This window comes from Mesoplodon densirostris, chromosome 14 (assembly GCF_025265405.1).
Source record: "Mesoplodon densirostris isolate mMesDen1 chromosome 14, mMesDen1 primary haplotype, whole genome shotgun sequence".
Classification (NCBI taxonomy): domain Eukaryota; kingdom Metazoa; phylum Chordata; class Mammalia; order Artiodactyla; family Ziphiidae; genus Mesoplodon; species Mesoplodon densirostris.
Window position 1 is genome coordinate 18,854,949 of NC_082674.1, and position 23,752 is coordinate 18,878,700.

General features: G+C 45.4%; 2 protein-coding genes across 5 annotated transcripts in view; one reads left to right on the forward strand and one right to left on the reverse strand.

The window, feature by feature from the left end:
- Positions 1-505: 505 nt before the first annotated feature.
- The window catches only part of UBXN2A (UBX domain protein 2A), a 48,609-nt gene continuing 25,362 nt past the window's right edge, over positions 506-23,752 (forward strand). For 3 of the 4 annotated variants that reach the window (XM_060116808.1, XM_060116805.1, XM_060116807.1), the window contains exon 1: positions 20,673-20,691. The gene's annotated coding sequence lies outside the window, so the exon portion shown is untranslated. Of the gene's footprint in view, positions 737-20,672; positions 20,692-23,752 lie in introns of those variants that run through there. The other variant, XM_060116806.1, reaches the window with a different exon arrangement.
- LOC132501234 (serine/threonine-protein phosphatase 1 regulatory subunit 10-like) lies at positions 20,077-22,813 on the reverse strand. The gene has a single exon (XM_060116795.1). The coding sequence runs from the start codon at positions 22,801-22,803 to the stop codon at positions 20,077-20,079; it is 2,727 nt and encodes a 908-aa protein (XP_059972778.1). The 5' UTR covers positions 22,804-22,813.

The window sequence follows — 23,752 nt, forward strand, 5'->3', positions numbered from 1 at the left end:
GGTCAGTGAGAACAATAAGTAAAGCTAATCATTTATGAGGCAAAAAAAAAAAAGGGCATTTGGAGGGTCTATGTCTGACCTTGTCATAGGTAAACAAGGGGGCATCCCTGAGTCTTATCTAAACCACGTGGGGAAGGGTGGTTTCTTCCTTGCTGTCAGCCCTTTCAGGGGCACGAAAGGATGGGAGGATTTTTTTTTAACCTTCTCTTTCCAGAATCACAGGTCTCAGGTGAAGTTCAACATGGTCAGAATGCAGGTAAATCTCTCCACGGATTCAATCAGCGGCTGACGACGTACGGAGGTAAGTTGATGCTGGGTTCTCAGGTGGGTAGCTCTCTGCATTTTCCGCGTCGGGTGAAGAGGCAAGGAGCAGCAGTGCCGACGGTAAGAAAGAGGCGGCCGCCATTAGCGCGGGTAACGCTGCGGCCCGAGGCGGCCGGCGCCTCCAGCCCCGCCCCCGCGCGCCCCCGCGCGCCCTCCGCGGCCCCGCGCGCGCTCTCGGGTCTGCGCAGAGCCGGCCTTGGCGCGTCCTCGGCGCCAGGCGGCAGTGACCGAGCGAGGCGCACAGGGTCGCAGCGGCGCGGCAGCCGAGCTTCAGAGGGTCTGGGGACAGTAGTGCTCCCAGTCTGAGGGGCGGCGGCGCGGCGGCGGCGGCGCCCGCGGCCCCTGAGTGAATTGAGGACGAGGCCGCGAGGCGACGGCGCGGCGGGGCCCCCTCCAGCGGCCGCGCCCGGAGGTGAGTTTCCTGGGGCCGCTCCGCGCTCGGCTGGGCTGCCCGCCGGCGGTGGGCGGGCGTTTCCCGGGCGGGGCGGTGGCGGTCGTTGGGTCGGGCCGAGTCGCCGCACCCGGTCTTTGTCTTGGTTTCGATGCTCGCGTCTGCGACCCCGAAAGGGCACAGTTGCGCGACGGCCGGGGCGGGACTCCTGGTCAGCGCAGGTGAGGCGCGGCTCTGGGCCCGCTGACTGCGCTGCTTTCCCGAGCGGAGGACTCCGGGAAAGCGTCCCGGTGGTTTTCTCTCTCTGTGAGGGCTCGGAAACTTCGAGTTCTCTAATCTCTCTCAAAATGCAGAAGTGCAGTACAGAAATCCAGAGCATGTCTGTTTGGGGTGGACATTTCTTCGGTAACTTCATTAGCTGCCTCCCGCAACTCACTTTTATTTGGTAGGCTAGATGGTCTCTGTTTTCATATTTAATTTCTTTTTTTTTTAACTCTGTGTCCGTTTTTATTTGCAGTTTGTTACTTGTTAGCAATGACGAACGTTAGTGTGGCATCCAGCGTTGCTTCCTTCGTACTTATTCGAGATCATTGAAAATAAAGACAGGTGGGACTTCCCTGGCGTTCCAGTGGTTAAGATTTCGCGCTTCCCTTTCGGGGGCGCGGGTTCCACCCCTGGTCGGAGGAACTAACATCCCGCATGCCGAAAGGCGACCAAAAAAAATAAATTTAAAAGAAGTAATAATAGGGCTTCCCTGGTGGCGCAGTGGTTGAGAGTCCGCCTGCCTATGCAGGGGACACGGGTTCATGCCCCGGTCCGGGAAGATTCCCACATGCCGCGGAGCGGCTGGGCCCGTGAGCCATGACCGCCGAGCCTGCGCGTCCGGAGCCTGTGCTCCTCAACGGGAGAGTCCACAACAGTGAGAGGCCCGCGTACCGCAAAAAAAAAAAAAAAAGTAATAATAAAGATAGGAAATTGACAGTCTGTGTTTATGTCAATGTGGAATTGTAAAGTGTGACAGATTGTGTAAGCGACGTGAAAACCAGCTTCTTCACTTCATAGTCATAGCTCAAGTGTGTTTTTGGACTGTTGATAAGGTTTTTAATTATATTGATACTTTAGTTTTAATGCGAAACTCTTTAAAAATTGATGTTGTGTTTTCTATGTAAATATGCTGGAAGTCATATTGGTTTAAAAAGCAGTTAAATCCAGTGAATGTTGAACACGTATGTGCAACACCGAAGTTAGAGCGAGGCACCGATGGAATCCAAAAATGGATAAGAATTGTGTGCAGGATGGAGGGAGTGATTAAGCAGACAAACAATGATGCAAGGCAAAAACTACAACGCGTTGAGCACTGACTCTTAGCCCTGCGTGTGGTAAATACTTTCCATGCATACTTTAATTACTTAATATTTAATGCTGATTACCTAGTTTATCATCCGAGTGTTTTTAGTACCTGTTGTGTGCTGAGTACTAACGATATGATGGTGACCATTATAGGTTTTTGTCTTTAAAGACTTTACATTGTCTTTGGAGGACACAAGTAACCACACAAGTGAATGCCAGTCTACCTAGAGAGAAGCTACAAAGGAAGAATGTAGGGTGTTGTGAGAGTGTATAACCGGGGTACGTATCCCAGCTGAAGAAATCAGTTAAGGTTTCCCTAGGAAAGTAATTTTTGTACTCAAGTTATTACGGGTAAGTAGGAAGTAGGTGAAGGTGACTCCCAAAGGAGGGAAGAAAGGTCCAGGTAAAGGAAATCAGTTCCACAGAGACTTGGGAAGGTTTTGGGAACTGAAGGTCAGAGCAGTTGGATAGAGTGTGGAAAGCGAAAGGGGGCTGTGGTTAGGACCCCAGAGATGATGTGGGGCCTTTTAAACAATGTTAAGGATTTAGGACCAGCTTTTTCTTTTCTTTCTTTAAACTTTTATAGGGAAGTTTTCAAACCACTCAAACGTCATAATAGAACATTGCAGTGAACTCCCCTGTCATGTTATCCAAAGGATTTAGACCTTATCTGAAGAGTAGTGGAAGGTCCCTGAAGGATTTTAAGCAAGGAAGTCACACAGTCAAATTTGTATCTTAATCAAAAAGGTCACCCTGACTCCTCTGTAGACACTGAATTGAATGGGACAAGAATGGATGTGGGGAAACCACCCAGAGATGGTCACTGGGACTAGGTTTGTGGCTGTGATGGTAGGGCAAATTCTAATCTAACAGGGAAGAGCCAAATTGGACTCCATGTTGGATCTGTTTCTTTAACCTTTGCTTTCTGCTGCTTTTGTTCACTAAAAGGATAGTGTGTATACATAATCCCCTGCCTGGGGGAACCCTGCCCCTCTGCCTGAAGGTTAAACCAAAGTGACTTTGTTCAGGGGAACATCTGGACCCTGTTCCACCTGTGGATGGCCACAAGAAAGAAGAAATTAACACATCCTGTCCTCGAGGCTGGCCATTCCAGGGGATATTTGCAAAACTTATGGCCTTTTTACTTTACTTCCTCATCTCCTCCCCCTCTCTGTGCTATAAAAGAAACTGGCATCCACACCCCTGGAAAATGGTTTTTCAGAGACACTTATCTGCCATCTGCTCGGTCTTCTGGCTTTCCGAATAAAGTTGTGTTCCTTGCCTCAGCACCTCATCTCCGATTTATTGGCCAGTTGTGTGGCAAGCAGAGCGAGCTTGGACTCGGTAACACGAAGAGCACATAACTGATCTCTCCTTGCTGTGTTAGCAATTCTATATTCATGCCTTTTGGAGGAATTATGGAAGGTTTTCTTAAGGAGATTGTATTTGAGATGGGTTTTGCAAGGTAAATAACATTTCAGTATGGAGCCCATTCTGAAATGCGAACATCTTGGTGTCAAGAGGATGGCTGACTCAGCAACCTTAACAGTTTCTGCAGAAGTTTCACCTTTCTCCTAGGATTTTCTCATCTAAATTACTTTTTTTTTTTTTTTTTTTTTTTTGGTATGCGGGCCTCTCACTGTTGTGGCCTCTCCCGTTGCGGAGCACAGGCTCCGGACGCGCAGGCCCAGCGGCCATGGCTCACGGGCCCAGCCGCTCCGCGGCATATGGGATCCTCCCAGACCGGGGCACGAACCCGTATCCCCTGCATCGGCAGGCGGACTCTCAACCACTGCGCCACCAGGGAGGCCCTAAATTACTTTTGTCACTATCACTTTGGTCTTTGGGAGCATATAACTCCCTTATTAACAATTTTTTCTAGAAGACAACAAAAATGTATTTTCTTCATTACTGCAATTACAGCTAAGATAAGCTGAAACTTCCCAAAAGATTTCATTTTTTTGTTGTATACATAATAGTTAATAAACTAGAATTCACAAAATATACAAATAAACTGTTTTTTAAAGTGTTTGATCTGATGCTCCCATAGTTAGCTCTTGGAACCCTAATCCTATTCCATAGAAGATGTAACTGAAAGGTGATCCAATGGTTTCTTTAAAGAGAAACTTCAGCTTCTACATAGCAGGCCTAGTGGCATAATATCTTGATGTAAATCCATAATCTTAAAGAAAATAGCCCATAGTGTGTGTTTATAAAAATAAGTAAAATTTGTCATATGCAAGTTTTTTTTTCAAATTCTAATGTATACATTTAAAAGACTACACTTCTTAGTAGTCTAAATCTATTTTGACTGAATTTTCCTTTTAGTCGATATGTTCCAAAAAGCTGTCTACTCTGGCTCCTGACTGATTTTATTACTGCAGTTGTTGAGAGTAAGTGAGATAATATTTGAGAAGGTGTTGAGTAAACTGATATACAATACAAATGTAAGATGGTAGTGGTACTGATTAGAAGTAAACTGAAGCAGAATGAAGGAAATTCTGTTCATCTGTCCACTCTGATGCCCAGCCTCATACTGGTAACTAAGATATTTGTCAGATGGCTTTTTTATTCTCTACATACAGTACACAACGACTTAGGTTCATTCGTGTCACATGACTGATGATTATAGACACTCAATAGATATAAATTTTACATGGTCATTTCCATATTACTAATTTATGGTAGGAAATACCTAAAATAATGGTGACTTTATGTCCATTATAGAATGAGTTTTTACTTCATAATCCTATGCCAAGGAAAAACATTCAGTATGTTTTTCCTTGTTCGTCTGTAAACTCCCTGGTGATAGATACTGTGTCTGTCCTATTGACTCTCCTATCATTAGTTCTAAACCAGTGCTTTACACACAGTGGTGGGAGGGTCAGTAAATATACAAATGTTGTTTAATTAGTGAAATTAAAAGTAAAATTTCATAGCCATGTCAAAATTAAAACTTTTTTAAATTATTATTAAAAAATTTTTTTTGAGTTTTTATTTATTTTCCTTAATTGTTTTTTTGGCTGCGTCAGGTCTTAGTTGTGGCACACAGGATCTTTGTTGAGGCATGCGGGATCCTTTTTGTTACAGCGCAGGTCTGCTCAGGTTTCTCTCTAGTTGCAGCACACGGGCTTCTCTCCAGTTGTGGCATGCAGGTTTTCTCTCTCTACTTGTGGCGCACAGGCTCCAGGGCATGTAGACTCTGTAGTTTGTGGCACGTGGGCTCTGTAGTTTGTGGCATGTGGGCTCTCTCATTGAGATGCACGAGCACAATAGTTTTGGCACGTGGGCTTAGTTGCCTCGTGGCATGTGGGATCTTAGTTCCCTGATAAGGGATTGAACCTACGTCCCCTGCATTGGAAGGCGGATTCTTTACCACTGGACCACCAGGGAAGTCCCCAAATTAAAACTTTTGAGACTTAAGTCTGAAGGTGTTTTCTTTTTTTTTTTTTTTTTTTTTTTTCTTTTTGCGGTATGCGGGCCTCTCACTGTTGTGGCCTCTCCCGTTGCGGAGCACAGGCTCCGGATGCGCAGGCCCAGCGGCCATGGCTCACGGGCCCAGCCACTCCGCGGCATATGGGATCCTCCCAGACCGGGGCACAAACCCGTATCCCTTGCATCGGCAGGCGGACTCTTAACCACTGCGCCACCAGGGAGGCCCTCTGAAGGTGTTTTCTTACCATAAGTCCTTGTAACAGAGGTTATGATTGTGGGCTGGGAAAAGAGAAAGGAGCATAACATTATTGTATTTTCATTATTGTATTTCTTTTGTTCTCAAAACAACCTTCTTAAGAGGATAATTATTTCCAAGTTACAAATTAGGCAGCTAGGACTTAGAGAAGTTAAATAGCAACACTTCAGCTCAAAAATGATGTAGGCAGTATTCCAGTACAGGATACTTTGAATCCAGGGTCTGTTCTTCATTCTCTTTTGCTGTCATGAAACAAGTAAAAACAATTATCAGTAGCTTATAACTACGAAATGATGAAAAATATTAGTAATTTGCTAGAGAACAATAACCTATTAACAGGAAACAACATAGTGAGATACTCTAAGGATGGCTACTCATTGTTTTGCGCTTGCTAAGCACTACGGAAGAAACAGGAAAGGGGTAAGTTGTGGTACCTGTCTTCAAGGATCTTGGATCTAGTAGAGCTAAAAGAAACAATAGTAAATAATATCAGACAATATGATTTAAATGCCAAAAATCTAAATGCTTTAGGAGAGGATTATTAATAAGGTTACTATTTCACCTTTACAGTAGAAGTAGATCTTGAGCTGGGACTTGAAGGATAATTTAGATTTGAATGCCTAGAAGTGAGGCTGGAGATAGATGGGCTCCGGGCTAGGCATTTACAACTGGCCTCCTGTTCACACCTCCTGGGGTGAGAAGAAGATGGGCTCCAAGCTGAACATTCATTACCAGCCCCCTGTTTACACTTCCTGAAGCAAGAGACAAACGGGCTCCAGGACTACATATTTATGACCCGACTCCTGTTTATATTTCAAGATCTGCACCTCGTTATAAAAACCAGCAATAGGAATAGGGTAAATAACCAGACATTGGGCATTTTTATGGCAGGGACAGAGTGGGACTAAACCCTATTAAAGGATCAAGAGGTCATACACTTCCCATCCTTGGGACAAGGGAGACATTACGCATGTGCAAAAGCCTTCATGGGGTCAAAAAGGCAGGGGATGCCAGACCATAGTAAGTCCTGCTATCTCGTCCCAGAGGCCTTCGTGGTGGGCTCCACCTTAACTTAGGGATGCGTGCGCACCCAAGGGAGGGTCCAGAAGCAAATTAGCCATGGGGTCAAAACACTACTGTTGGCCAAAAGAAGACAAAGACCTGGAAGACTGCCCCCTTATAAAGGATTTAAACTTCCTGAGGGCGCAACTCTTCTCTGAGTTTGCCCCTGCGTCTTTCTGCATGTACTTTGTTTTTCCAATAAACTTTTTGCTTTTCTCTTTACCTTCTGCCTCCTTGCCTGAATTCTTTCCTGACAAGGCAGGAAACAGGGACCCAGGCCCTACCTGCTGGCCCCTGTGGTCCAGTAGTTAGGACTCCCTGTCCCGGAACTAAGATCTTGCTTCCTGCTACTGCTTGGTGCAAGCTGCCGCTTACTGCTGCCTGTGTCCAAAATCAGAAGGATAGTTACAATGTGAACAAAGAAGTGGAATGAACATGTTATGTTTATGAGACAGTCAGGATCATATCTAAACTAAAGGATTATTTTAGAGTAGTTGAAAATAATGTTGGAAAACTGTCAACTGAAAAGCAAACAGCACCACCAGAATGTAATGTCCACAGGGGCTGGGATCTGTCTGTTTGTTCAGTATGTATCCCTAGCACCTAGAATCATGCCTGGTATATAGTAGGAGCTGAATAAATATACATTTTTAATATTTTAAACAACTTTATTTAGGTATAATTAATTCGCAGTAAGATGCACATATTTGACATACCATGTAATATTTTATTTCTTTCTTTATTTATTTTTAGAAGATGTTGGGGGTAGGAGTTTATTAATTAATTTATTTATTTGCGCTGTGTTGGGTCTTCGTTTCTGTGCGAGGGCTTTCTCTGGTTGTGGCAAGTGGGGGCCACTCTTCATCGCGGTGCGCAGGCCTCTCACTATCGCGGCCTCTCTTGTTGCAGAGCACAGGCTCCAGACACGCAGGCTCAGTAGTCGTGGCTCACGGGCCTAGTTGCTCCACGGCATGTGGGATCCTCGCAGACCAGGGCTCGAACCCGTGTCCCCTTGCATTAGCAGGCAGATTCTCAACCACTGCGCCACCAGGGAAGCCCCATGTAATATTTTAAAATGAAGTAGTATTTAACTATCTATTACTGGTTCTTAAATAAAAAAGAAGTAAGTAAGTCAAAAGATAAACTTTTCTGAAATTTGGGACTTCCCTGGAGATCAGTGGTTAAGACTCTGAGTTCCCAATGCAGGGGGCACAGGCTCCATCCCTGGTCTGGGAAATAAGATCCCACATGCATCGAGGTGCAACCTTAAAAAAAAAGCTTTTGAAATCTGAATAGTTGGGATGGGTGTTTATATTTTTCTATTCTTTTGTGTATGTTTGAAAGGGAAGTTATTTATTTATTTATTTATTTTGGCTGCACCGTGTGGCTTGTGGGATCTTAGTTCCCCGACCAGGGATTGAACCTGGGTCCACATCAGTGAAAGTGCCTAGAGTCCTAACCACTGGACTGCCAGGGAATTCCCAAAAAGAAAGTAATTCTTAAAGTGAAGCAATTAAATAGTTTTAGAAATATGAGATTTGAAGGACAAGGTCTTAGGAGAAAACCATGAAATTCTGGCTTTCTGAATATATTTTCAGTTGGTTTTCTGGTTTTTAAATTTTTTTTAAATCAAAACAATATATAGTTTAAAAGGCAAATATGTAGTGTCAGAAGACTTAAAACTAAAAGTGCTCCCACTCCGTTTCCCTAAAGACAACTGCTTTGAACTCATAGCCGTTTCTTATGTAATTTACAGCTGTATTTCTGAACAGTATGTGTTTTGAGTTATTAATTTTGAGCATTGAGTTTTGTGTTGCTGTTAGGATAGATTACTGTTTTAGCTCGATTATGCTGTCAACTACAAATTGGCATTTTCCATTGGCGCTTGCCATCTACCTCTACAAGGATTAAATCATGTGCTGCTGCATCTGCTGATTTTCAACACCCCCTGAAAGGAGTTCAGGGTAGAGAGCAGAAATGAGGCACTCTGTACTCCAGGAAAAACTGGCAGAATAGGTCTTGAGATAGTTAGATATTTTCAGAAGCTGATTTTATGAGCCCAATTCTTGTTATTTCCTAATATCTAGAAAAACACTAAAATCCTTCATGGTGACATCTACTCCTCTTGACTAGCAGAAACCTTCTGCAAAAATGTCTGTGCTGGATTGCATGTACTCCCCCGTCACCAAAATCACATATATACCGACCTTCCCCCCTACCTCTTTGGAGCAGTTTCTCAGAGCTACCTGGGATGCTGTCTCCTGGGCTGCAGTCCTTATTTTGCCCCAAATAAAACTTAACTCAAAACTCTCACACTGTGCATTTTTTAAAGTCGACAATGCTTATCCCCTTTTCCTTTTCATATTCTTTTCATGGCTTTAGCTAAGTTTTTTCCATACCATAAACAAATATATACACCATGTTTTTCCCTTTGGACCTCAGATTTATCCTTGGCCCAGAGATGACATAATTATATTTATCTAATAAATGTAATAAGCACTTGCAAACTCAAAAAGACATTGACAGTGCTGTATCTTATATTTAACAATCAGCTTTAATGGTTGCATTTTTAAAGCATACAGTTTATTTGTGTAATCCATTTAAGATGTTATACATTTTTGATATTTTAAAAAATATCTCCCCCTTCTCTGATTTATTATTGATACTTTGTAAATCTAAAGCTTAATCCAGTGCCTTACATTTAATAAATATTGAGTAAAATTCTTTGGATGAAATAATAGTCTGTTTTCTTTCTTTTTTTTTTTTTGCAGTACACGGGCCTGTCACTGTTGTGGCCTCTCCTGTTGTGGAGCACGGGCTCCGGATGGGCAGGCTCAGTGGCCATGGCTCACGGGCACAGCCGCTCCGCGGCATCTGGGATCTTCCCGGACCGGGGCACGAACCCGTGTCCCCTGCATCGGCAGGCGGACTCTCAACCACTGCACCACCAGGGAAGCCCTGTTTTCGTGTTTTAAGTCTAGGGAATAATTTTGAAGAGCAGTACAGGAGGGATTAAGAAGTCTTTAGAAATACAAAATACCCACTTGACACAATAAAGACATCCAGTTTGCCTTGATTGTTGGATGCCATCTTCTCGGATGTGGCTCTAGTAACTCCTACCCAAAAGCTAGCTGAAAGGCTAAAAGGCAGCCTGTGAAGTTCTTGTTGGGGGTGCTGCTGAAGGTACCCTCCCCCACCTTATGTTGGGTACTGACTCCTCTGCCTCATTGCATTTCCTCATTTTTCCTTCCTTTCAGTTTCTCCTTGTTTTTCAGAATTGCTCACAATTTTGTTACAGAACGGCTAAGAAATAAATTCACTAACAGTTTATGTTCAATTCGTAATGAAAAGAATAGAAGCATTTAAAACAGTTTTCAATGATATTTTCCAGAGCAGACTCCACTATCCTACTTTCATTCCTAGCAAAACAGATGCTAAGTGGGAATTAGTGCTCCAGCCAAATTGGCTGTGGTTATGAGCCCAGTTCCATTAGCAGCAGGAAACTGGAATGGAAGTCAGGACCTAAGATCATTCAGACTGATGTTATATGGTGAAAGGCTGCTGCTGGATCCTCAGTTACCCAGATTAAATCCACCTCCAGGTACTTTGGAGACTTTTAAGTGGGAGCAGTATGCTACTACTTCTAGTGCCCATTTTTTGTTTCTCATTGCTTTGAAATGGATCTCATGGATCTTCAGTGGCTGTTACTGAGCAGGTCTGCCCTCTGTTTAAATATGCTTAATACTTACATTTTTTAATACTTATATTTTTATTTATTTATTTATTTTTATTATTTTTTTGTGTGTGTGTGGTACGCGGGCCTCTCACTGTTGTGGCCTCTCCCGTTGCGGAGCACAGGCTCCAGACGCGCAGGCTCAGTGGCCATGGCTCACGGGCCCAACCGCTCCGCGACATGTGGGATCTTCCCAGACCGGGGCATGAACCCGTGGCCCCTGCATCGGCAGGCGGACTCTCAACCACTGCACCACCAGGGAAGCCCAATACTTATATTTTTAAATAGAGGCATTTGTTTTTTTATATACATACTCTCCACAGAGAATTTAAGCAGCATATTTAATGTAGTCTGTTTGAGAGTTGAAATATTTTTAATACTTTCTGGAGATGTCTAGCTTGATTATATCTTCTTTTTGGTAAAGTGTTTTTCTTTATTTTTCTTTTCTTTTCTTTTGGCCGCACCGCGTGGCATGTGGGATTTTAGTTCCCTGACCAGAGATCGAGCCTGCTCCCCCTGCATTGGAAGCATGGAGTCATAACCACTGGACTGCCAGGGAAGTCCAAAATTGTTTTTCTTTAGTTTTAAATCTGGAGAGTAGACTCTGGGACCTTGATTATCATAAACAGTCTATCGTGACCTAATAGTAACATTCTCTTAACTGTTTGTTTTAAGCACATGTAAAAAGTAATTGTAGGGCCTCCCTGGTGGCGCAAGTGGTTGAGAGTCCGCCTGCCGATGCAGGGGATACGGGTTCGTGCCCCGGTCTGGGAGGATCCCATATGCCGCGGAGCGGCTGGGCCCGTGAGCCATGGCCGCTGAGCCTGCGCGTCCGGAGCCTGTGCTCCGCAGCGGGGGAGGCCACAACAGTGAGAGGCCCCCATACCGCAAAAAAAAAAAAAAAAAAAAAAAAAAAAGTAATTGTAATCTTGTTTGGGGGACTTTTAATTAAAAGTCTGGTTACAAATTATAACTATGTAGGTTTACTAAAGCATTGTACTTTTCTCCCCATAATCAGTTTGGTTGTGTTTTCCTTTAATAACCAGGCATTCCAGGTTCCATAGAACAGATCTGATTTTTCCTACCTTGAATGTTGACAAGTGATAACTTTAATTGTGCAATAGGCAGTTTATAACTATTGTCTGTGTTTGACTTCACACTGCACATCCGTGTGCTGCTAAAATTTCTCTCTGTGCCCACATTGCCTTTAAGCCGTGAGTCAACCAAATGTCTTATGAAGCTCTTTGGTTGTCTTTTTTTTTTTCCCTTTGGTTGTCTTAAAACAGATGAATCTTTATCCTAAACATGATCAATCTATTTCTCATGTTCAGCACTTTAAATATGAGTTCATAGTACTTTTCCCCACTTCACATTTCTAATTTGGGGAGTAAGATTCACATACATTATTTCTCACTGAGGATGCAGATCTTTGGAACTACTGCCATTCTTGGATTTTTGAGTAACTTACTGATAGAGCAAAAGTACTGCCTTTTAAGAAGCTAATGAAATGACATTGTACAGCTCTACATGTACATATTTTTAAGATAGTTCTTTTATCCCAATTTTTATTATGAAAATTTCAAACATATATAAAAATGTGGAGAATAGTAAACTCCCATGTATACTCATTACCCAGCTTCACTAATTATCAAGTCATAGCCATTTTGGTTTCAATTATACTCCCTCCACTCCTCACCCCACTTGATTATTTTGCAGCAAATTCTAGTAATTGGATTTCATCTAGATATTTCAGTATGTAGCTAAAACAAATACTTTATTTATTTTTGACCTCACCACACGGCATTCAGGATCTTAGTTCCCTGACCAGGGATTGAACCCATGCCTCCTGCAGTGGAAGCACGGAGTCTTAACCACTTGACCGCCAGGGAAGTCCCTAAAACAAGTACTTGAAAAAGCTACCGGGGGGCTTCCCTGGTGGTGCAGTGGTTCAGAGTCTGCCTGCCAATGCAGGGGACAGGGGTTCAAGCCCTGGTCTGGGAAGATCCCACATGCCGCGGAGCGGCTGAGCCCGTGCACCCACAACTACTGAGCCTGCGCTCTAGAGCCTGCGAACCACAACTACTGAAGCCTGTGCACCTAGAGCCTATAGTCCACAACAAGAGAAGCCACCGCAATGAGAAGCCCACGCACCACAATGAAGAGTAGCCTCCACTAGCCGCAACCAGAGAAAAGCCTGTGCGCAGCAACGAAGACCCAATGCAGCGAGAAACAATAAATAAATTAAATTAAATAATAAATAAATTTTAAAAAAAAAGAAAAAAGCTACAGGGGACTTGCCTGGTGGCTCAGTGGTTAAGAATTCACCTGCCAATGCAGGGGACATGGGTTCAAGCCCTGGTCCAGGAAGAACCCACATGCCGCGGAGCAACTAAGCCCATGTGCCACAACCACTGAGCATGTGCTCTAGAGCCTGCGAGCCACAACTACTGAGCCCACATGCCACAACTACTGAAGCCCGCGTGTGCCTAGAGCTCGTGCTCCACAACAAGAGAAGCCACCGCAATGAGAAGCCCGCACACCGCAACGAAGAGGAGCCCCTGCTCACCGCAACTAGAGAAAGCTCGTACGCAGCAACAAAGACCCAACGCAGGGAAAAATAAAAATATATATAAATAAATAAATTCATTAAAAAGCTACAATCCCATTGTCACACCTTTAAAATTAACAGTTACTCCACATATCATCAAATATCCATCCAGTGTTCAAATGTTCCTGATTCATAGCTTTTTTCCATTTAGTTTCTTTAAATAATAACATAAATATGGTCCATATGTTGTAATTAATTGATATATCTCTTAAATATTTAAAATTATTATTTTACTTCTTTTTTCTCCCTGGTAATATATATATTGAAGAAAATGGATCATTTCTCCTGAAGAATTTCCCGAGTTCTGGATTTTGTTGATTGCGCCCCTGTGATGTCACCTGATCATGTTCCTCTGTGCCCTATATTTCCTGTAATCTGATGTTTAGACCTAGAGGCTTGAATGGATTCAGTTTCATTTTTAGAAAGAAGGCTTCACACGTGGTGGTTTGAGCTTTCACACTGAGGCATATATTTATGTCTGTTTCCTTTGTGTGATGTTAGCAGCCATTGATATCATTGCCTAGGTCTGTTGGCATTAGGGGTTGCAAATTGGAGATACTCTAATTCTATAAACCTTCATTTAGCTGAATTCATTTATAAAGGAAACTTCTTTTATTAACTCTTCGATTACTCTGAGTTAGTTCATACAGGAAAGGCAGGATGAATACTTGATTCTTTCCCTTACTTGCCAGTTTTCAAAATAAATTGGTACCCTACTGTTCTGGAAATGAGTTTCTGTGTTTCTGTGAATGAGTTTCTGTGTTTTAATGAGTATCAGTATGAACTTGTATTTGATGTGTTTCAATTCATGTAGCTGTGTTTCAGTCCCATCTTTCACCAATGGTAGCCTTTTCAAACTGACTTCTGAATCCTTTTTTTCGTTTTGCTTTGTTTTATTTTTGGCTGTGCCTCATGGCCTGGGGGATCCTAGTTCCCTGACCAGGGATCGAACCCAGGCCCCCGCAGTGAAAGCATCGAGTCCTAACCTCTGGACCGCCAGGGAATTCCCAACTTCTGATTCCTTTTGACATTAATCCAAGGTGTCAATACAAGGCATAAACTGCCTTGTGGAGACCACAAATCTGGGCGGTAGGTGTGCTGTGCTCATTGTTGTCTGATTGCTTATTGCTTTTTGGCCTTTTCAGTGGACAGAGCCACTATGTATTTTCTTAAGAGAAATGATAATGTTCATAATGATGGTTCCGATTTAAAATATAGGATGACAGGACTTTTGCTTAGCTTCTTTGATTTTTATATTTCTATCCCTTTACTCTTACTCTGAAAAAAAATCTTGGTTTTTAGGGACAGATCATAATTACTTCTTTGCTTTATCTCCGGGTCTCTCAACTTCAACACTATTAACATTTTGGGTAATACTTTCTTGTGGGGGCTGTCTTGTGCATTGTAGGATTTTCAGCAGCATCCCTAACCTCATCTACTAGATACCAGTAGCACCCTCCACCCCAGTTGTTGTGACAGGCCAAAAATGCCTCCGGCCATTGCCACATATCTTCTTAGGGGCACTGTTGCCTCCTGGTTGAGACCCACTGCTTTATCTTTATACCATACTTTTCATATAAACAATACTAATATATTATTGCTAATAATATGACTACTAGAAACTTCATTTCTCCTATTTGGGTTCATCCCACTAGGATATATGGTAAAATTACCATGTTTTTTTTTTTTTTTTTTTTTTTTTTTTTTTGCGGTATGCGGGCCTCTCACTGTTGTGGCCTCCCCCGCCGCGGAGCACAGGCTCCGGACGCGCAGGCTCAGCGGCCATGGCTCACGGGCCCAGCCGCTCCGCGGCATATGGGATCCTCCCAGACCGGGGCACGAACCCGTATCCCCTGCATCGGCAGGCGTACTCTCAACCACTTGCGCCACCAGGGAGGCCCACCATGTTTTAAATTTACTTGAAATAATTCCTCTCTGTCAGTTCAGTTAATTCGTTTCATTTTTACTTTCAGTTTTTAGGGATTGCTTTTTAAAAATTTACCTTTGTTTTATATGTGCATAAAATATTTACATGGGTCCAAAGTTGATCTAAAAATCAAGATACATTCAGAGAAATCCAACTTCTGCCCTTACTCCCTTCACCCAGTGCCCTCTCTCCCACTTTATAAGTAACCTTATTATTTATTTTTTGGTTTACTTTTTCATTTTTTCCTAATGTAAACAAATATACGTATATTCATGTTCACCTCTTTCTTAGATAAACAGTACCATATCATACATATTTTTCTCCATTTTGCTTTTTTCACTTAACAGTACATCCCACTGTGTGGATTTACCATAGTTTATTCAAGAAGTCCCTATTAATGGACAAGTTGAGGTTTTTTACAGGCTTTGCTGTTACAATCAATGCTGTAAATAATACTACAGCGAATAGTCTAGTGTATTCACCTTTTTATATTTTTGGTAAAGTATCATTGGGATGAATTTTTAGATAATGGGATTTCTAGATATACGTGTCAAGGAAAAAACAGAGCTGGACAGTAGTCAAAGCAGAAACTATTGTGGTAGGGGAAAAGAGACCTCAGTGTGGAACTGGACTCGATTCTGAATATAACATGGACAGGGGCTTCCCTGGTGGTGCAGTGGTTAAGAATCCGCCTGTCAGTGCAGAGGACACGGGTTCGAGCCCGGGTCCGGGAAGATCCCACATGCCACGGAGCAGCTAAGCCCGTGTGCCACAACTACTGAGCCTGCGTTCTAGAGCCTGCAATCCACAACTACTGAAGCCCACGTGCCACAACTACTGAAGCCTGTGGGCCTAGAGCCTGTGCTCCACAGGAAGAGAAACCACCACAATGAGAAGCCCGTGCACCGCAACGAAGAGTAGCCCCCGCTCGCCGCAACTAGAGAAAGCCCATGCACAGCAATGAAGACCCAATGCAGCCAAAAAATAAATAAATAAATAAAATAATTTTTTTAAAAGATGGACAACTGGGGATTTATAGTCAAAGAGCAAGGTATGGGTCAGTGGATGGAAAATTACTGAGAGATACCTCAAAGGTAAGGTGGGATTCTTGCTAAACTGAACTACAGGATTCTTGCTGAAGGCAGGCCAGGGTGATCAGTATCGTGGCGGGGTTGTGGGGGGAGTGCAGAGTGAGGAATTTGATCAGGTATCAAGGGTGGAGGGATTCTGGGTAAAGCTGCTTAACAGGATTCTTGCTAAAATTGGGCTTTACAGGAACAGAAATGGAAGCCCAAGGTCATGCCTCCTTGAGAAGGTGCCTCAGAGGAGCCTAACTACAGTTTGGTCAAGGAGAGATTCTTTGTCATATGCATAGGTGACTAGGTAATGCCACATTCCCTTACCCGGATATGTGCCATTTTGCATTCCCACCAAAAATGGTTGAGGCTGTTTCCCCACACTCAGCAACAAAATGTGTTGCAAGACTTGTAAGTTTTTGCCAGTCTGATCGGTGAGAAATGGTATCATGATATAGTTTCAATTGCATTTATTTCATTATAAGTGAGACTGACATCTTTTCACATATATTAGGGCCATTTGCTTCTCTCTTTCTGAGACACCTCGGTTCATATTTGTTGCCTTTTGATTGTTGGCCTTTTTCTTCTCTGTATCAGTTCTTTATATATTAACCTTTTAGTTGTAATGCCAGTTCCCTTTGTTTATTTGTTTGTTTGTCATCTGTGTTTTTACTTTGTAGAAATTTAAAAAAATTTTTTTTATTCTTACATAGTTAAATGTATCAGTCTTTTCCCTTATTGCTTCTGGATTTGAGTTATAGGAGAGTTGTCTTCTCTTCCAGGGTATAAGGGAACTTTACCATGTTTTCTTTAATAATTAAAAAGTTTGCCTTTTTTAAGGTTTTTTTTATTGTGGTAAAATACCTACATATATAACATAAAATTTGCCATCTTAACCAATTTTAAGTGTACAATTCAGCAGCATTAATAATATTCACAGTGGTGTGTAACCATTACCACTGTCCATTTCCAAGACTTCTTCATGGTCCCTAACAGAAACTCTGTTCCCGTTATGCAGTACTTCTGCATTCCTCTCTTCTCCCAGTCCCTTAATGTATCAAAACTTCATTCCTTTCTTTCTTTTTTTTTTTTTTTTTGTGGTACGCGGGCCTCTCACTGTTGTGGCTTCTCCCGGACCGGGGCACGACCCCGTGTCCCCTGCATTGGCAGGCGGACTCTCAACCACTGTGCCACCAGGGAAGCCCTCATTCCTTTTTACGGCTAATTAATACTCCGTTGTATGTATATACCACATTTTGTTCAGACATTCATCTGTTGATGGACATCTGGATTATTTCCACCTCTTGGCTATTGTGAGTAATGCCTCAACCACCAAATCCTTTTCTACAGCAGCTGTACTGTTTTACATTTCCACCAGCAATATTCTGGTGTTCTAATTTCTCCACATCCCTGTCAACACTTATTATTTTTGGTTTTTTTAATAATAGCTATTCTGATGTGTATAAAGTGGTATCTCATTGGGACTAGTGATGTTGAGCATCTTTTTCATGTGCTTATTGTCTCCTCATATTTCTTCTTTGGAGAAATATCTGTTCACATCCTTTGCCCAGTTTTGAATTGGTTTGTTTTCCCTGCTGTTTTTAAGTTGTATTTTTCTTGATTCATCATTTGCTTGATAGCTGTAAACCTTTGACTGCTTTCCAGAGTTCTAACTTGGTTCTAATAGTTTCTGCTTGTTTTTCAATGTTTCTGTGGGGACAGGAGCTTGGAGCTGCCTATTCTTTCATTTTGCTGACATCACCCTCAGGTTCAATTTTAAAATTTTAGATCTTGGATATATCTGGAATTTATCTTGGTAATGGTGATTCCATATGACTGTTGAATTTATTTACAAGTCCATCTTTTCCTGATTTTTTAAGATCTAATAGTATGGACTCCTCATGGGTTTTTGTTGTATTCAATGAGCTATAATCCATTAGTATCATTATTTACTTTGATGTTCCATTTCCCAGACTTGTCCAGTGGGAACCCCTTCAGGTGGCTTCAGTGTCCTTTTGATATGTCTTCATCATTCACTGAACACCATCTTACTTTCTGGTGCAAGATATTTCGGGCTCACTTGTTCTTTCTCTGTCCAACCCTGGAATCAGTCTTTTCTCTAAGGAGCCATGATTCCTTTTCTTGGAAAATTTTAGTTAGAAGCCAAGATGTAGGCTTTTGGTATGCTTATTGCTTCTAGTCTGTCATTGCTTCCAGGACCTCTCAAAGGGCAGATGGGGGCTTCCCTGGTGGCGCAGTGGTTGAGAGTCCACGTGCCGATGCACGGGACACGGGTTCGCGCCCAGGTCCGGGAAGATCCTACATGCCGTGGAGTGGCTGGGCCCATGAGCCATGACCGCTGAGCCTGCGCGTCCGGAGCCTGTGCTCCGCAACGGGAGACGCCACAACAGTGTGAGGCCCACGTACCGCAAAAAAAAAAAAAAAAGGGCAGATGGCTTGGGCTCTTTTAAACATCGATTTGTTTCCTTATTTCTTATATTATTTTTGTTGTAAGGGCAAAAGAGTATTGCAGAAAGTTTGGGAAAGAGAGAAAATAATCCACAATTTTTTACCGCCCCCCCGCCGAACAATAACTATTTTCAATCTTGCTTCTCTGCATTTTTTAAAAAATTGATTAATTTATTTATTTTTGGCTGCGTTGGGTCTTTGTTGTTGTGCGTGGTCTTTTTCTAGTTGCAGCGAGTGAGGACTACTCTTAGTTGTGGTGCGTGGGCTTCTCATTGAGGTGGCTCCTCTTTTTTTTTTTTTTTTAAATACTTTTCTTTCCAGTGTTTATTCTTAATGTACAAAATATACAAAACCAAAAGAAAAAAGAAAATACTCATCCTCAAATCCATTGTGGCTCTAACCCAAGACCCTGCACAAAACCCAACCAATCCACTGTTTTCATAGAAAACAACTGATGCTGAGACAGGTGAAGGAGAGGGCTGGGAGAGGGCAGGTCATCTTATCGAATCCACCCAGGAAGGCACCTGGTGGGGATTCAGAGGTGGCTGACAGGACAAGGGAGCTGGAGGCCTCACACCCACAAGGTTCCAGATGGGGGCCAGGAGCGCGCTAACTCCCAGAGGCAGTGCATGTAGTGGGACTGGCATGCCCAGCACACCGTGCTTCAGTTGAAAAGCTGGTCTCGCTGAAGTGTTTTAATTTCCAGAATGAGCTGCAGGCAAGGGTGGACCACCACCAGTGGCCTCACCTATGCCAGCTAAAACTTTTCACCGGATGCCAATGTGAATTTGCCTTCATTGAACCTAGCATACCCATGATGCAAACTTGGGTGTTCACGGAAGATTGCAACGTCTTACTTGAGAAAGGACTCAATGTAAAGCCTGTGTCAGGGGAGGAGTGGGGATGATGTATTCCAGAACTCAAATCCAGCCTGATTGAGTCCTCTCAGTGCAGTGGGATACACAGTACCCCTTTTACCATCTCCCCACCCCACGAGGAAGCATGAATTTGGCGGGGATGATTTCATAAGTGCAGCTGATCCCGTGTCAGAGTTCTGTGTGCATGTGGAGGACCCACAAGAGGAGAGTAGAGGTGTTCTCCAGGATAACCAGCTTTATTTAGGTTCTCAGGCATAAAGGGTAATACCGGAGAGGCGCTTGGCATAAAGGGCAAATCTCAAAAAGTGAAGCCAACCGGGTCTCCTCTTCAGCAGTCCAGGGTACAGAATGTGTCCGGTCTCTCTCCTCCCCATACTGGAGGAAAATGTGTACATCAATGCACACCAGTGATCAGAAAACCCCCAGGAACCCAGGCAGGTGGGCACTGAGGGGGCCGGCTCCTCATCAGCTGGAGAAAGGGGAAAATGGGCCTCACAGAAGCCATAAAAGGGTGGAAGGAGCAAGGCTGCAGTTCACAGGAGTGTGGGCGGGGCGGGCAGGTGGTCCCTAGGGCAAGGGGGGCCCATGGACACCCGGGTGGTAGAAGGCACAGTTGTTCTCATAGCGGCAGTTACCCTTCTTCATGAAATGTCGACAAACAGGGCGATTTGACATGTCTCCTCCACGGCTGTGGCCTCCATCACGCCCTCGGTGGCCCCCTCTGCCATGGCCAGGGCCATCATGGCCACAGTGCTCGTGAGGGGGTGGCCCTCGATGGTCGTGGCCTCGGTGACCAGGGCCACCATGAGGCCAGTGGCCATGGGGTCCCCCATGTCCAGGGCCTTCATGGGGCCAATATCCACCACCAGCACCCATTCCTCCACCAGGGCCTTCATGAGGACGATGGCCACTGCCACCACCCATGCCACCGCCACCAGGGCCTTCGTGGGGGCGATGCCCACCGCCCATGCCACTGCCAGGGCCTTCATGGGGACGATGTCCGCTGCCACTGCTCATGCCGCCACCAGGGCCTTCATGGGGACGATGCCCACCACCTCCGACCATGCCCCCACCAGGGCCCCCTCGTCCATTTGGAGGTCCTCCTGCAGAGCGACCTCCTCTGGCCCCTCGGAATGGAGGAGGAGGTGGTCCACTCCCGCCTCGGCCACCACGGCCTCTATGGTATGGCACCGGACCTCGTCCCCCATGCATTGGGCCACCCCACATGGGGTCACCTGGGCCATCCCAGAAGGGATCACCCCCCCAGGGAGGGGGTGGGGGACCCAGGAGATGTGGACCCACTGGCCCACCAGGACCCCCAGGGCCCCCATGGGGACCTGGCATAGGTCCGCCAGGCCCAGGGGGGAAGTGCTGCATGCCCTTGGGGCCCCCAGGGCCTCCCGGTGGGAAACCATTGGCTATGGGACCAGGGCCTAAGAGTCCATGAGGCACCGGCATCTGCTTGATCTTGTCTGAATAGTCTGGTTGCTTCAGCAGTTCCTCTGAGGGATGACTGTTAGGGCTACCCATGATGAAGGTGAGGATCTCCTGCACATTGATGCCTCCTCCTCCAGGACCCTGGGGGCTCTTCCCGGCACCCATGCTTCTCATAAGATTGGCCAGAACAGGAGGCAACTTGGAACCGCCCGCCCCAACGGGTGAGCCACCGGTTCCCCCAGGCTCCAGGGTCTCAACATATGGGGTCTCATCCATGGAACATTCCTCATCTAGGGGGATGAGTTTGGGGGGGATAGGCTCATAGGGCTCAGGATCAGGCTCGTGAGGACTTTCCTTGCTCAGGAAGAGCTCCTGAAGGATCCCCTTCTCCCGCTCAGCCTGGATGTACCGCTCCTGGCTGTTGCTTCCAGGGATGACAAGAGGCGAGGGCAGCACCAGGGGCCGGGGGCACACCCAGGGCACCTTCTCCTCCATGTTGTCGTGGCTCAGACGCCGGGCCGTCTCAAACTCGCGTCGGTCTGACAGTATCTCTCGCTTAGCTGCCTCGCCAAAGTCCTTGATCTTATTCACATTCACTCGTTCAGTTGCATCCAGTTCAAAATAGAAATGCTCGCTCCGTTTGCCCTTCTCAGGCCAGGTCACAGCTTTCCTCTTCCTGCCTTTCCGGGTCAGCTGGCTAGGATATCCGGGACTCTCCACTGGCTTTGCATCCAGAGCTCCTGGCTCCAAAGAGGCAGTATCCATGAGCTCTGGGACTTCAACAGGGGGAACTGGGGTCCTTGGACGTTCTGTGTCCATAGCCTCAGAAGGAGGTGCTGGCTCTGGGGAAGAAGGTTTGGCTGTGCTCGGTTCTGTGCTCGTTTTCCCTTCAAATGGGCTTGGCTTGGCAGCTGTGGCTGACAGCACCTCCTTCTTCTTCTTAATTTTGATGCCTGGAACAGGGGCTGAATTGAGCGCATACAGAAAGCCCAGGCCCTCCACAGGCTGTGGCGGGATGATCTTCACTTTGAGCTCTTTGGTGGCACTGGGTGTTGTGTTGAGTGGCTTGTATTTCTCCTCTGCACGGGGCACAGCAACTCCTGCGGCAGCTGTGGAACTCTGACGCTTGAGGGGGATGGGTTTAAGGTTGTACTTGTCAGAAACCACCACTGCACTGGCATTCTTCTTCACAGGCCCCAAAGACGGGGTCTCCAGCTCTAGTCCGGTAGAGCGGAACTTGGCGTGACTGGGCGCTGTGGTTCGGAGGGACTTGGGCTTCTCCCTCTTCTTCTCCGGGGCCTCCTCGGCCCGAGTCTCAGCCTTCACCTCAGTCAACGGTCGCTCAGGAGGGGTGGTTCGACTCTTTCCCTCTTCTTTCCGTTTCTTCTTAGCTTTCTCAGCAGGCTGGGTACTGCTCTGGGAGCGGATCACTGCCATCCAGTCGCTGACAAGGACTGAGGCCAGTTTCCGGAGCTCTTCATTCTCACTTGACTTGCTCAGCTGCTTCACCAGTTTGGCTGTGTTGTTCTGCTTGAGATGGTCAACAGTGAGTGGTAGGTGCTGCAGGGTCAGGAGAATTTGCTGCAGGAGGGGAATGTTGTTGGTTGTCTTTGAATATGTCAGCCAATTGTTAAGAAGCTTGTAACCACCACCATCAATAAACTTGACCAATATTTCTGGTGAACGGGTCTGCAGGAGAATGTTCAAGTAAGTGCATCGGCTCACCATCTTTCGTGCTTCCTTCATCAGACTGAAGATCTTCGAAATCCCATCCACACTCTTGACTTCCCCATCTCGGTTAAGGAAGCTATCCAGGCCCTTGAGAAGCTCTTTGGGGTCTATGGGACCCGAACCCATGATCGAGGTTTTTATCCACCTCGGGCTCACGGGGGGGAGGGGGTTAAAATTTTGGAGAAAAAAAATAAAACAACCAACGAGGACCCAAAACTCAATTATTTGGGGGGCCTCATTGGATCAAAAAGTCTCCTTAAAAAAAATAAAGGCCAACTCAGTATTCATTCCCCCCCACCCACCCAACTCCATGTAGGGAGGGGGGGGGTCTTAGAAAAAAAGTTCTGAGTGGATTAAAAAAAGGAAACGCTGGATGAGTGAATTTGGGTGGGTTTGGGAAGGGAGGGTGGTTGATTATTCTTGAAGTTATGTGGTGACGGTCCTTCGGCCACAGATTTCAAGTCCCAGGCAGCGTGGGCTGGTGGGGGTGGGCAAGAGAGGTGGGAAGGGCCGGAAGACACAAGTGGTTGCGCTGGTGGCTGCTGTTTTCCCTTCCCCCCTCTCTCGGGATGCTTTCAAGGGCTTAGATGTTGCTGCGGCTTGTTTCTTTTCTCCTCGTGGCCGGCCCGTCTTTCTCCGAGAAAATTCAAACCCTTCGCTCAGCCTCTTCCCCCGGGCACCCTCTTCCGCCTCCTTCCTGGCCTCCGAACGCGTGCGCTTGACCTAGCGGCCTAGCACCTCCCTTTCCTCTGCTTCCACCACTTCCGCCGTCGAGATCATTTCTCACCAAGGGTTGGTAGAATCGGACCGGTGCCTGCGCAGTGAGAGAGGATCGCGGTCAAAATCGACTTCAAAATTGCTTCAAGTACAAACTGTAAGAGTGGGATCTAAGAGTCGCAGTGGCTGGTTCAGCAAACACGCAATTGTGTGGCCGAATTCGATTGTGACGCAGTTGAAACTGGCCCCTCCCTACGGCTCCCCTTCCGTCCTGACGCAGATGCGCTGCCGCCTTGTGCACTGCGGGGTCGTCCTTGGCCGAGGTGGCTCCTCTTGTTGTGAAGGAGCTCTATTTTAT